Below are 14,525 nucleotides of genomic sequence, written 5' to 3' on the forward strand. Positions count from 1 at the left end.
CGCCTAATTGTATTGGGTATTATCTCCTTTCCGACGCATTTTCCGAAAAAAACATTTATGTGCAAAATTTAACTAAAAAATATTTCCTACAATGCAATCCAGCAGCATTTTCAATCCAGCTGGATTTTTGCAAGATTGGCCTAAATCCAGCTGGATCCAGCGCAGATCCAGCACAATTCAAAATAAAAACACGATTTTAATGTTTTTTTATCTGTATTCTAAATTTCTGATGAAACATAAAACAACAGAAACATGAATTATTTAGTTTTTTGGAAGTTAGACCTTAAAAAACATATTATCTATCACACTATTCACACCTACTTCGCACAGAACTGCACATATTATAGCTGGTTGCGGAGAAAGCCCTTTCGGCCTCTATGCTGGTCGGTTTTAAGGTCATCAAATAGTCATAGACCATGGACAAATGATCGCCTTTCACTCCTTCTATTTCATAAACGGCCCTTTCCTTTTCCAAAATCTTTTCGTAATCCTTAAGAGAAACAGTTTTTTTTTGGTTATAAAAGTTTTCCCTTTTTTCGTTTCAATTCAATCTCAAGTCCTTGTTCCAAATTAACATTCACGGGCTCTGGATTAGTTGGCCCATCTTTTTCCATATATCCTCTTGCACTAGTTCCACAATCACTTGTTTATTTATACGGCTCAACAAATTTTTCACCTCTTATCGCATTGCATTCTTTTTCGGCATGGGGAAATAACCAGGATTGTTTAGTCCTTCGTCATACTTTTTTGGATTTTGTAAGTACACTAATGTACCTGTAATTTCACAGAGGCTCCGTTCAGATGGATCGGCGCTAAGGCTAGCGTTCTGGCTATTTAGTTTGTCTAAGGCAAATTCCATGGTTGTGTCGGCCGTTATCAAAGTGGACTCTTCTGCAAAGAGCTTCTACAGCCAGTTTCACCGGCTAAAGAGTTTCACCGGCTAAAAGATCAACTCAATGGTTATTGACCACTCGCCAGCAGAGAATATTATCGCAGAATAAATGTCTATCAGCGATCAACGCTTTATCAATACAAACTTTTAGGCCGTAGAAACTTTCCAGTATACTGAGCTACTGCTAGCGCTATAGAGTAGCAAGTTGCCGACTCAAGGCTTTGAATAAAGAGGCTAATGAAGACATTAAGTAACTTATTTCGAATTTGACACGTTTGCGGATAGCGCTGGATCCAGCTGGATTGCTGGATGCTAAATCCAGCAATTGCAATCTCTAGTACCAAGAGTATTATAAGGATAATAACGCTTGAGGTATATACGTTGACCGAAAGCGTTAGTATTATAATACCCGTGGTGCCTTCAACGTTTAATGTCCGACCAAATTATTCTTTATATGCAAAAAATTTGAATGCATTTTGAATTAATTAGTTTTCAAATAAGTACATTTACCAGAAATAGTCGTAACGTAATTCTGGTAACCATAGTTTTACTTAGGGTCGATTTCTCATACCTGCGTTAATCTATGGTTCAGTTGAACCAGGTTCACCGGTGATCTGTGGTTTTGTTTGGAATGCATTTCTCATTGCACGTTCATGTCAGCGCTCGTTCTACAGCTTTCGAGAAATGCCAATAGATGGCAAAAGGTAAAAAAACTGTCGCCATTTTGAACTACCTTTTTTATGCTGTTCTTGAATAAAGTTAAATTTAAGTACTTATAGTCAAATAGTCATTTTAATAATTATAAATAAATATTACAAAAACAAAAATAATGTTATCGTTTATCGTTAGGCTTAATATAATAAAATAGGATATATTTATATTATGACAGCGTTTCGTGTTAATACAACGCATGCGTAGTCCATGAAATCATCTGAACTGAGTTCTGAAATCTTTGAACTGCCGAATTCCACCGTTCAAGCATCGTTCTAACTGCCATCGGTTGAACGTGCGAATTGAGAAAGACGATTTTGACTTTAAACTTACGTTTACTAGAAGTTCAGGTTAAACTGGAGTTGAACTCGATATGAGAAATTGGCCCTTAGAGTTTTATTTGTCAACTTGAGAGTATTTAACTCGTTATTTAAATTTAATAGGCCCTAGGGCGCTATTTTTTAATAACACGCCCTTGGGGAGATATGTCGTACTTAATAGACTTCGAAATTAATAATGTCATTATTTGTCAAATAATAGACCCGTCGGACATTAAAATATTAATAAATATTTTCATAAAATCAATCGTATTTGGCGTATGAGCGCCGCAAAGTTCATTTCAATAGACGTTTTAAAAAAACGTCCCTATAGGTCTAATCCTCTAAGGCCTAATCCACATGTTATGGATTTATTTAGAAATTTAGCACAATCTCCTTCACTTTACTGTTCCTAGTGGATCAGGTGTTACGACTTCTTTCTGAGCATCGATTGAGACATCGCTGATCGAAATTTCGTCCGCATCATCTGCGATATGACTATCAGACTCATCACACGCCTCTTCGTTTTCGATTTCATCGAAAGCTTTTTCAAAAATTGTCGCCGCTTCTTCCTCTTCATCGTAATTATATGATGGAATTTGCGAATTATTACGAGTACCACTACAATTTGTGTATAACTCAGCTTTTCTGCATCCACAGGCTTTCTGACGTCCTTTTTATACTTACAAGCAATAAGTTTCAATAACGATTCTGCAGCGGGAGGTTGTAATATCGTAACAAGAATCAGCTCATTTGTGTTTATTTCCCATCCCCATTGTTCTACATTTTTTTTTAGTACCACTGCTGAACCTGGCTCGGAAAGAATGTCGTCGTGCTGCTGCTTCTGTTGGTCTTCTTCTTGATGTGCCTATCCGTGACGAATGTTGGCGATCATCATGGCAATCTTCACCTTATCTGCAGCAACGAGGAAAAGCTGCACAGATGTTGTGTTGAACCAGGTTCTGAGGTTCTTTAACCAGGATGTTCTTCTTCTTCCTGGACCTCGCTTTCCAAATATTTTTTCTTGCAGAATGGCTTGTAGGCATGGGCGTCCACAGGGAGGGGCAGAGGGGGGCAGCTGCCCCCTCCTAGAGAGGACGAGGTGAGTGTAAAATTGGTGAATAAGCAATATAGAAAAATACAAAGTTGTAACTTAATCTTGATTTTGAATGCAACCACTCTGTTTCTATATTCTAGCTGGGATGAAAAAACCACATAAACTTAACAAAACTTTAATGAAAATTTGAAATCTGCTATTATTTTATTTACCTAATATGTTTTAAATCTGCAAGCAACAGCAACCACCCCTGAATTCGTATTTTCTTTTATTCGTTTTTTTTTTCACTGTGCGTCACACAGATTAAATTTAGTTGTGAACGATTTAAATAGCTTAAATGAAGTGCGAAATACTATTCCAACTATTAAAGATACATGCAATTTCTTCCGTGAATCAGTATTACGAAGGAATATGATAGTAAATATCCCTATCCTCTGCGAAACACGGTGGTTCGAGAAATACAAGGTAATTAGGGTTTTTCGAAAAAATTTCATTGAAATTGTACATACCTTGCAAACCCTATCCGTTGAAGGAAATTTGGTCACTAGAAAAACATCTTATCAGTTGCATTCTGTGGCATGCAAGTGAGGATTTATCGTCGCTGTCATTGTGATTGCAAAATAAGTATTCTGAATACCTAGAGCCTATAGTCAACCGCGTACAATCTGCGCAAACTAATGTTTTAAAGGTAGCGGAACATATTCGTTAAATCATGGATATTTTTAAAAAATACAGACAGAACGCAGAGAACGTAACAAACACTTTATTGCATGAAGATAATAAGATAGCCGAAGAATGCGGTTTTGAATTATCTACCCCTAGAACTATAGACAAACAACAGCATAGAAGCAATCAATCAGCTGAGACGCCTAGTAAATACTGGAGGCGATCCATGATTCTTTCATATCTTCTCTAGAGACACGGTTTTTCGAAGAAAATACGCCAGCCTTCGCTCTGAGTCTTCTGCATCCCAAGCATTTTTCAAAAATTGATTTAAATGGCCTTAAATTAGAACAACTGAGACAATCCGTAAACCACTATGAAATAAATGGAATAGATGGAGAGCTAGAAGTATGGGTAGAGCATTGGAATAAAAAACGCAATGAGTTAGACATCTTCAACACCCTTGAAATTTTTTAACTGGTTCGAGCGTCCACTACTTTTTATCCGTTAACAAAAAAATTGCCGGAAATTCTCGTAACATTGCCTTGCACTACGTGTGCAGTTGAAAGGTCGTTCAGGAGTCTTCAAAGAATAAAAACATGGCTGCGGAGTACAATGGTCGAAGATCGCCTTAATGGGTTAGCTCTAATGAGCATTCATCGAAAACAAATATTACCAAAAAAGAAAGAGTTTGTAGAGAAAGTTTTACAAGAATTTACAATTGATCCGCGTAAATTGTTGTTTAAATAATAGTGTTTAGGAACAGACAATTTATCTTGCTTCACAAATCGATTGCTTATCTAGGAGGAAATAAACTTGTTAAATTTGCATCACGTTTTTGTAAAAATCATTAAAAAAATTTTAAATATTTAAATTATATTTAGTTTGCTTCATTTTTGTATGAAGTCATTGAGTTATAATTTTGGCTCCAAAAACGTTATTTTCAAAACTTTTCTTAGGAAACCCCTTCACCGTTTCTCCTCTCTGAAGACACTCAATTTACGTCTATATTTATTATTGCATATCTTACCAATCTTTTTATTTCTCAAATCTGCCCTCCCCTAGTTTTGATCCTGCGGACGCCCATGCTTGTAGGAGGGCATATCTGGATTCATTTCGCATAATGTGTCCAAAGTATTCCAACTATCGAGATTTAATGGTGGTCAGTACCTCTCGGTTCTTCCCCATTCTTCTAAGGACCTCCTTATTTGTGACCCGATCAGTCCATGGGATTTTAAGAATTCTCCGATATAGCCACATCTCAAATGCTTCCAACTTTCGGCACATATCCTCGTTCAAGGTCCATGATTCAACACCATAAAAAAGGACAGAGAAGACGTAACATCTCAACATTCTTACTTTTATACCAAGAGAAAGGTTGTGGCTCTTGAAAAACGCGCCCATACGGTTGAAGATTGATCTAGCTTTCCGATGCGCGCTCTTATCTCTTGGTTGTTGGTCCATTCTTCATTTATTATGGTGCCGAGGTAGTTGTAATGCCTCACTCTTTCTACAGGAATTTGGTTGATATAGAGTTGACCTTCTGTTATCTTTTTCTTGCTGACGATCATAAGCTTTGTTTTCTTTACGTTTATGTTGAGTCCATATTGTTGACTATAATACGTGATTTTGTTCATGAGGACTTGTAGGTCTTATAGGTTGTCCGCAAATACTATGGTGTCATCTGCATATCTGATATTATTTAGCCGGTACCCGTTTAGTAGAATACCTTTTTAAGTTTCGTGCAAAGCTTCGATAAATATTCTTTCAAAATAAAGATTGAAAATTAGGGGGATAAAATGCAGCCCTGCCTCACTCCACGCATGATTTTCACATATTCGGTGTGTTCACCGTCAACTCTGAGGTTTGCAGTCTGATTCCAGTAAAGGTTTCACATTATTTTCAGATCTTGGTTGTTAATTCCTGCTTCTTTTAGTATTTGCATCATCTTGGCATGTTGTACTCGATCAAACGCCTTCTCGTAATCAACCAGACATGCGTATACGTCGCAATTGACGTCTCTGCATCTTTGGAATAAGACTTGTATTGAAAACAAAACCTCTCTCGTACCAACAGCATTTATGAACCCGAACTGGTTGGGCGAAAGACTTTCACATAGCTTGTAAATTCTCGTATGGATTACCTTTAGGAACAATTTTAGTAGATGACTCATCAGGCTTATCGTACGGTATTCTTTGCATTTTTTGACTCCTGGTTTTTTTGAAAGTGCAATAACTCAGACTTCAGCCATTCTGTTGGTATTTCTCCAGAGTTGTATATGTTGTTGAATATCTTTGTGAATATTTCTATTGATTCGTTGTCCATCAGTTTAAGTAGTTCTGCTTGTATATTATCGGGATCTGCTGCTTTGCCATCCTTTAGCTGTGTTATGGCAGAATAAACTTCCTGCTGTAATATTCTTGGTCCATCATTTACCTCTTCTTCTAACTTAAAGGTGTTATCTCTTTGGTCTTCAAATAGTTTTTCTAGATATTCTTTCCACGTTCTGTTGGTGGTATTATTAAATTTACTTTTATATGCTGATTTTGTGAAGCATATATGTATATCTATATTCGTTTAAAGGCATGTTTTTCTTACTTTTCGCATCACTGTAACCGTATAATTGAAGGGGGAAACGTTATCCTGCTTTAGGAACGATCTCTGCAATGATCTCACAGCAACTGAAGGCACGCAGAAATAAAATATAATCTGCCGCCGTTGTATCTACGATACTTTCAGTGGAATATATTTGTTGGGAAATTTTTCCTTTTCCTGGTTTGAGAAAGTACACGTTTGATCGCGAACATAGTACCGTGAAACGAATCCGAAGATGAAATCCGTGAATCAAATAGATTAAAATGGTTCACCGCGATGCCAAATGACTCGGGTGAATAGTAGAATATTTTGCTATATTTTGCATATATTGGCTCTTAATACAGGGGAGTTCGTTAGGGGGGGGCGAAAAAAAATCTGTCCTTAGAAAAACTCGAAATCGTCGGATTAAGATAAGGTAAGTTAAGAACATGCAAAACAGTGTATATTTCAAAAATCTGACGATTTGACCGGGGCGTAAGGAAATGAGTCCCAGATCGAAAAATTAAAAAATACGTGCTTAATATTTTTCAAAAATCTATCGAATTATACCAAACACGACTTCCCACGGAGAGGGGTGGGGGGTAAATTTAAAATTTTAAATACTAATCCCGCGATATTTCGCGAAATGAACATCAGATCGAAAAAACTGAAAAATAACACTTATTCAATATTTTTGAAAATATATCGAATGGTTACTTTAAAATCTTAAATGGGAGCCCCCATTTTTTATTGTAGATTTGGATTCCTTACGTAGAAATATTACTTACTTTTATTCGAGACATTTTTTCGAATTATGGATAGATGGCGCTATAATCTAAAAAAAACGATTGTTGGAAATGGAAAATTAAATTAAAACTGGAAAGTTCCCACTAAAATGGAAAACTTTACTTAACTTTTTTTGGTTTTAGGACCTACTCTTCACAACCCAATAGGTCCCCATAACACTCGAGTGACTGCACATTTAGCATACTTTGCTTCCCTACCATTAGAAAATTGTAGGTACCTATGAAAAACACGTGGTGGTGTAGACGACTAATATTTTGTGACACTGGTACGCGAATACTATTGATTTTACAAAAAAAAACACAAATAAATAAATTGTAGGAAATATTTTCTAGTTTAATTTTGTACATAACTGTTTTTTTTTTCATAAAATGTGTCGGAAAGGAGATATTCCCAAAAACTGTTATTAAGCGCCATTTTTTAAGATGGCGGCACGAGCGGCGGAAATATGAGGTAGCAAAGTTGAAATTTGAAAAGAGCATACCGAAATACATAAAATAACCAATTTTCAAAACTCCCGGAAAACTTTCCAGGTAACCCCCATTTTTATGACCAAATGACTGAACTAAGTAATTCATAAACATACAGTGAAATATTTCAAAAAAAAAACAAAAAAACACGTTTTGTATCTTTAATCCTAACCTAACCCTAATCTATGTCCAAATAGTTATAAAACTTCTGCATAAAAAATAGTAATTAACATTTAAAACTAAGTTAAAAAATACAATAATTATTACTAAAAATTTTTGTTTGAAAAAGTACTTAATGTTAATATCAGTTTACATACCATTATTTGTATTAGCAAAACTCTTCATAAGAGTACCAGTAATTTCTGTCAAACCATTGATATTCTTTAATGTATCTTCCAACTTGTTAATGGCAGTGCTCTGTCCAGCAGACAGTTCATTTATTTGTGGAAGCTGATTTTGTACGTTTTTAATGTTGTTTAAAATTTCTTGTGTATTTGATTTCTGAACGTCCAAAGCTAAAAACATAGTTTTTGATACTTGAACATTGAACTCAACAGAAAACTACTTATCTAGAAAATAATGGAATATAAATCTTAAATACATATTTAATTAATAAAAACTAAGTAAAAAAAGTGAAAAGAATGGCTAGGAACAGGGCCGCTGAAAGGGATGAGCGGGCCCCGGTAAGGATTGAAGAGCGGGACCCCGGAAAAAAGCAAATTGCGAAAAAATTGTTTAATTTGTTTAATTGTTCTGTTCAAAGCAACATTAGTCGTGGTTATATAAAAGCAGTACGCCGGCACCGTAACCAAAACAATAACGTACGATGTCGGAATGGCAATAAAAAAATAAAATATAAAATATAAAATATTTTAAAATAGAGGTACCACTACTACTTGTCGCTTTATAACGTTCTCTGTCGTTTTACGACTTCCAACCGCCACTTCGTTCAGTTGTTCCACAGGTCCTCTTTTGTTTCTTTCTCTCAGTTCTTTGTCTATTTCTTCGCTCAAACTTTTCCTCGGTCTACCTCGTTTTCGGTTTCCTTCTGGTTGCCATTTTAGTATTTCCTTAGGTATTCGTTGTTCATCCATTCTTTGTATATGACCGACCCAGATAAGTTGTTTTGACGATAAGTCATCCGTGGTTGTTCGTTTGATTCCCATTATTTCTCTAATGCGTTCGTTGGTAATCATTTCTCTTCTGGATCTTCCTGGTGCTCTTGTTCAAAAATCCATTTCCATTCCTCTCAGCGTTGCCAATGTTATTTCTTTCAATAGCCATACCTCAAAGCTGTATATGGTGATTATACCTTTTCACTATAGTCTCATATATCCTCTTTTTGTTTTCTTTGCTAGCTAATGGATTGGTTCCTAAAAATGCTGTTTAACATTGTGATAACTTTTTCTTTCCTTACGCATTTCTTTCTCTTATGGCTTTGCCTAATGTTCCATCGTGTGAAATATTGATGTATAGATATTTGTAGTCGTAGCACTGGTGTATCGTGTTCATGTCGTCTATTATGAGATTTATTTGTTCTCATCGAATGCACAAGTATTCGGTTTTCTTTTCTTTTTATTCACTTCTAGACCCCATCCCACGCAAACAAGTGACGTCAATAACGTCGATGAAACGTCAGCTTTTAGTTGAATATATGCACGTGTTTGAACATTACGTCGTATAAACGTGTTTTGTAGGTGATTTTAAATACGTAATATTAATGACGTTAAAATACGTTTAAAAATAAGTTTTAATTTCAGACAGCCCAAGTCTGACGTCACAAAAATGGGAGGAACTTAACGGGTAAATGTGTATAATGAATAATGGTGTATATTGACGTCTATAAGCTAAAATTGTTAATGAAAATTAATCCAAAAAAAACGACATAAAAACTACGTTTTTTATATCACCTATTTAAAACGTGAGAAAAATGACGTCAGTTATGGTGGGACATATTCACGTGACTTTCGACGTCGGAAAAACGTGACAAACTGACGTGGTTTGGTGATAATTATGACGTCTTTTCAACGTTTTGTAAACGTTATTTGGTTGCCTGGGATATATCATAGTCTTTAATTAAGTGTCGGGCCATATAGTTTATGGCCACTCACCAAGATTATGGTACCTATATACGCTCAACTTTGAAGAGTTATACGCTCAACTCTTCAAAATTCAACGTATATACCATAGTATTGGTGAGCGGTAGCCCCGTTGTCCTACATTTTTGCTTTTGTCTTTTTATAGCACTTTCGAGGTATATTTCAAATAAAATGGGAGACCGGCATCATCCTTGCTTTAATCCTTTTGTTGTTGCACACCCACCCTGCTGTTGTGTCCCTGCATTTATTTTTGTGTTGGATTGATTGTATAGTACTTTGACGGTTTTTTAATTATATATCAACATTCGTGCTTTCCATTGATTTCCACAGCTTGTTCAGAGGAACGCTATCGTAGACTTTCCGTAGGTCGACGAACAACATATAAATTTCTTGATCCCGTGCCATATTTTTTCTATTATCCGGGTTAAGGAGAAAATGTGGTAAATAGTGTATCGATCCATACGAAATCCTGCTTGCTCTTCTACTTCAGAATCTAAATATTCTTTCTCGATTCGATTGTTCAAAGCCATTCCATATATTCTAGCCATAGATCCGATTACAGCTATTCCTTGGTACTTAATTTTCACAATTGATTTTATCACCATTTTTATGTATAGTACTGAGGTATGAAGTTTTGAAGTTTTCCATTCCATAGAGATTTCGCTTGTGTTTATGCATTCTTTTAGACGAGTGATAAATTACGCATTACGCACATAAATACAAGAGCAAACAACGGGAAAAATTACGTCTTTTGTCTGGTCGACACCAGGCCCCTTACATCGCCGGACCCCGGTAAAATATACTGGCTGTACCGCCCTCTCGGCGGGCCTGGCTAGGAATCGATCAACTCATCAATTACTCGTGAACTTGCCGAAAGTTTATGATACATTACCCTTATGTAGACTATGGCAAGTACTGGAAAGCTCATCTATCAATATTACACTTGTTAAAGCAATACAATGATTCTACAATGATCTTTTTATCAAAACTAAGAATTTGCAACCAGTTCTCCGAGAATTCTAGCGTAAATAAGAGACTAAGACAAGGCTGCAGTCTATCTCGAATACTCTGAATTAGGCACGGAAGAAATGGAGATCATGCTCTGGAATGGGTATACCAATAAAAGACGCCTTTGTCTTCTTCCTAGCTTTCTATCGTCTACGTTTGGACTCCCAACTGCTTCCATCGGTCTCTATACTGAGCAACATATTTCCAATTTGTTCCAGCTACTCTTTTAATATCATCAACCCACCTCATCTGTGGTCTTCCTCTCGGTCGTTTACTTTCGTAAGGTCTTCAGTGTTGTATGGTTGCATCTCAACGTTGGTCTTTTTGGCTAGCAATGTGGCCTGCGAAGATCCATTTAAGTTTGGCAACTTTTGTTGTTATGTAATCGACTTTTGTTTTTGATCTTACCCAGTCGTTCCTCTTTTTATCTGACAGTCGTATACCTAACATTTCTCTTTCTGTTGTGGCTAGTTTATTCATATTTGCCTTGGTTAGGGTCCAGATTTGACATCCATATGTCATGATAGGAAGGATGCACTGGTGGAACACAAACGACGACACAAACCTATATAGACTTCATTTCGCGGACAATCAAGTAGTCATCTCACCGGACCAGGAAGATCTGCAATTAATGGCAAAGCGATTAATGCAAGAATACGAGCGATGCGGTCTAAATATTAACTCAACAAAAACGGAATCCATGTGCATACGAAAAGTTGAGAACGATGATTTTTAAGAGAATTCGACACGTTCTGAACGCTGCACTCCGGGCGGGATTCTTCTTCTTTTCCCCTTTAATTCGTCGAATTTTGAACATAGGCTTCCCCCAGTTTCCTCCATTCGCTTCTGTTTAGTGCTTTCTGTTTCCAGTATATTCCTCCTATCTTCATAATATCATCTCCCCATCTCTTCTAGGGTCGTTCTCTTGCTCTCTTTCCTGTCCATGGTCTCCATTGTTGTATCGTGGTATTCCACCTATTGTCCGTTTGTCTGGCGTTATGACCTGCGAAGCTCCAATTTAGCCTGGATATAATGATGTCCTGCGTCTTTGACTTTTGTTTTATTTCTTACCCAATTGTTTTGCTTTTTGTCTGTTAATTTTACTCCTAACATTGCTCTCTCCATGGCTCTTTGCATCTTCATTATTTTATCCTTGTTTGTTTTGGTCAAGGTCCATGTTTGGCATTAGTATGTGAGAATTGGGAGTATGTACTGGTCACTCTTGTTTTGAAATATTGTTGTATTTCTTTATTATTTAAGACCCATTTTAAGTTCGAAAATCCTGGCCAAGCTAATCTGACCCTTCTTTTTACCTGCGCTGTTTGGTTTTCCTTATTTATTTTTATTATCTGTCCCAAATATATAATATAATCATTAACCGCTTCTATTGTGGTTTCGTTGTTTCGTTTAGTATTACGTTTCTATTATTTTGTGTATTTGTCATTGTTTTTGTTTTAATACAATTCATTTTTAGACCTATTTGTTCGGATTCATTTGATAGTTCGGTTAGCATGGTGTGTAGTTCTTCAAAACTTGTTGCTATTATTACTACATCGTCTGCATATCTTAGGTAGTTTAGTTTCTTTCCATTTATGTTTATTCCCATGTTTGTCCATTCCATTATTTTAAAAACATATTCCAGTGCTAATGTAAATAGTTTAGAAGAAATGACATCTCTCTCTCTCTCTCTCTCTCTCTCTCTCTCTCTCTCTCTCTCTCTCTCTCTCTCTCTCTCTCTCTCTCTCTCTCTCTCTCTCTCTCTCTCTCTCTCTCTCTCTCTCTCTCTCTCTCTCTCTCTCTCGCACTCCTCTGTTAATTGGTATAGGTTTTGTGGTTGTTTCTTGTATCTTTGGAATAGCAGGGTTAAGGACCAACATTGGAGACAGCAGATTGTGTGTTTACCAGTGTAATGATAGCGGTTTTGTTACTGTATTTATTATAACAGTGTTAGAATATTAAAGGTGTCTGTATAGATTTCATGCTTTAAAAATAATGTAAGTATAACGGATGAGGGTGAAATATTTGAATGTTTAGAATTTAAAAATCAAGTACTTTTTCAGTTAGTACAACCTAAAAAAAATCTACATACCACTGTTTGTGTTGGCAATACTTTTCATAAGAGTAGCTGTGACTTCCGTTAAACCATGGATATTTTTCACAGCATCATCTAATTTATTCACAGCGGCTCGTTGAGCAGCTGCTAATTGATCAATCTGTGGAATATTTTGACGTTGGCTTTGTAGGTTTTTAACATTATTTAAAATTTCTTGTAAAGACTTTTGAGAATCTAAACCTGCAACACAATATACGCATAGCTTCAAAAGTTATGCAGCACTTCTCGTATTCACGATTTTTACATTTTCATAAATCAGTATCCTTATCACTTATTATTGATCCCTGGTTGCACCAACAAATTTTAAGCTCCGGCTTAGCCCAGCTCAGCTTCCATAGTTTTCGATTTTTATCTAGGCACTTCTTAACTGAGACGAAGTTTAATATGCAATCCACGTGGCAATCCATTGCGGCAATAGCCCAGTCGGGATACCATTTGGCCTTGCATTAGGAGCTGCCCCAAATTTTATTTTTCTAATCTTTAGGGGGATCAATAGTAGTATAAATTTAAAATCTTGACTGAATTTGACCGTTGCGTTAGCCGCCATCTTGATTTTAAACGAGAACGGTTTTTGCTCAATATCTCCGCCATTTTCAACTTTTCGACAAAAAATATACAAACTGAAATTGTTGAAAATGCGATTTTCTATAATTTTGTTTATTATAATTTTTTTCGTGCGGTCCATATTTTCTGAGTTATGGGGAAAAACACTGACAGTTAAAGCATAATTATTGATTTATTGAATTATCTCGTTTATTATTACTTTTGCAACAAATTTTAACCTATACAAAAATGAAGAGAATTAAATTTTGTACAATTTTGACCTCTTTCATTTTTTTGATAAAATCAATATTTAAGGTAGTACGTATGCGGTAAAGGCGCGAGCGTAGGACCCGATTGATTTTAAAGCAATTGTTTTTGTTCAATATCTTCCCCATTTTAAACTTTTCAACAAAAAGTGTAAGGACTGAAATTGTTGCAATTACGATTTACTACAATTTTTCGAGAGAACCAGTGGCGGGTCTAAGAGGGGGGAATGGGAAAATTCCCCCCAACGGGGTCCAAAATTTTAAAAAAATTGTTGAAATATTAAAATATGTTATCTGACATGAAACTTAATTATCGACAGACAAATTCAAACAATAAAACCCGCTAGTTATTAAAATTAAGTTTCATTAAGTTGCATTAAGTTATAAAATTAACTTAATGCATGTAAGTTATTATTTATGTCTTTTATGTACTTATTTTGTTTGGTGTTTCATTGGAAGTTTCAAAAATTGTATAAAATATAATTCTCTTTATTTTTGTTTATGTACAATTATGTCGTAAAGTTAATAATAAATGAGACAATTCAATAATTATGCTTCCCCTCTGCTTCCACTAGTTTCCTCCTTAACTCGGAGAATATTGATAGCATAAAAAATTGTGGAAAAGAAATTGTAGGAAATTGCGTTTCCAACAATTTTAGTTCCTACCGTTTTTGTCGAAAAGTTGAAAATGGCGGAGATATTAAGCAACAACGGTTCTCCTTTAAAATCAATATGGCGGGTAATGCAACCGCGGAATTCAGTCGAGATTTTAAATTTACACTACTATTGATCTCCCCTAAAGGACAGAATTATAAAATTTGGGGCAGCTCGGAAAAAAGATTCAATTCAGTAATTATGCTCCCCCCACCACTTTTTACTATTTTCCCACTTAACTCGGAAAATATCAACCGCATGAAAAAAATTGTTAGAAAGAAATTGTAGGAAATCATATTTGGAACAATTTAAGTTGAAAATGGCGTAGATATTGAACAAAAACAATTGCTACAA

General features: G+C 35.7%; 1 protein-coding gene across 3 annotated transcripts in view; it reads right to left on the minus strand.

Annotated features, from left to right (window-relative positions):
* Nucleotides 1-14,525, minus strand: part of LOC114338947 (myosin-4) — a 179,971-nt gene that overhangs the window by 42,770 nt on the left and 122,676 nt on the right. For all 3 annotated transcript variants that reach the window (XM_028289570.2, XM_028289571.2, XM_050646866.1), the window contains 2 exons: nt 12,685-12,888; nt 7,806-8,003 (listed from right to left, as the gene is read on the minus strand). In XM_028289570.2, coding sequence (XP_028145371.2) covers nt 7,806-8,003; nt 12,685-12,888 — 402 coding nt within the window. The remainder of the gene's footprint in view (nt 1-7,805; nt 8,004-12,684; nt 12,889-14,525) is intronic.

This window comes from Diabrotica virgifera, chromosome 3 (assembly GCF_917563875.1).
Source record: "Diabrotica virgifera virgifera chromosome 3, PGI_DIABVI_V3a".
Lineage (NCBI taxonomy): Eukaryota > Metazoa > Arthropoda > Insecta > Coleoptera > Chrysomelidae > Diabrotica > Diabrotica virgifera.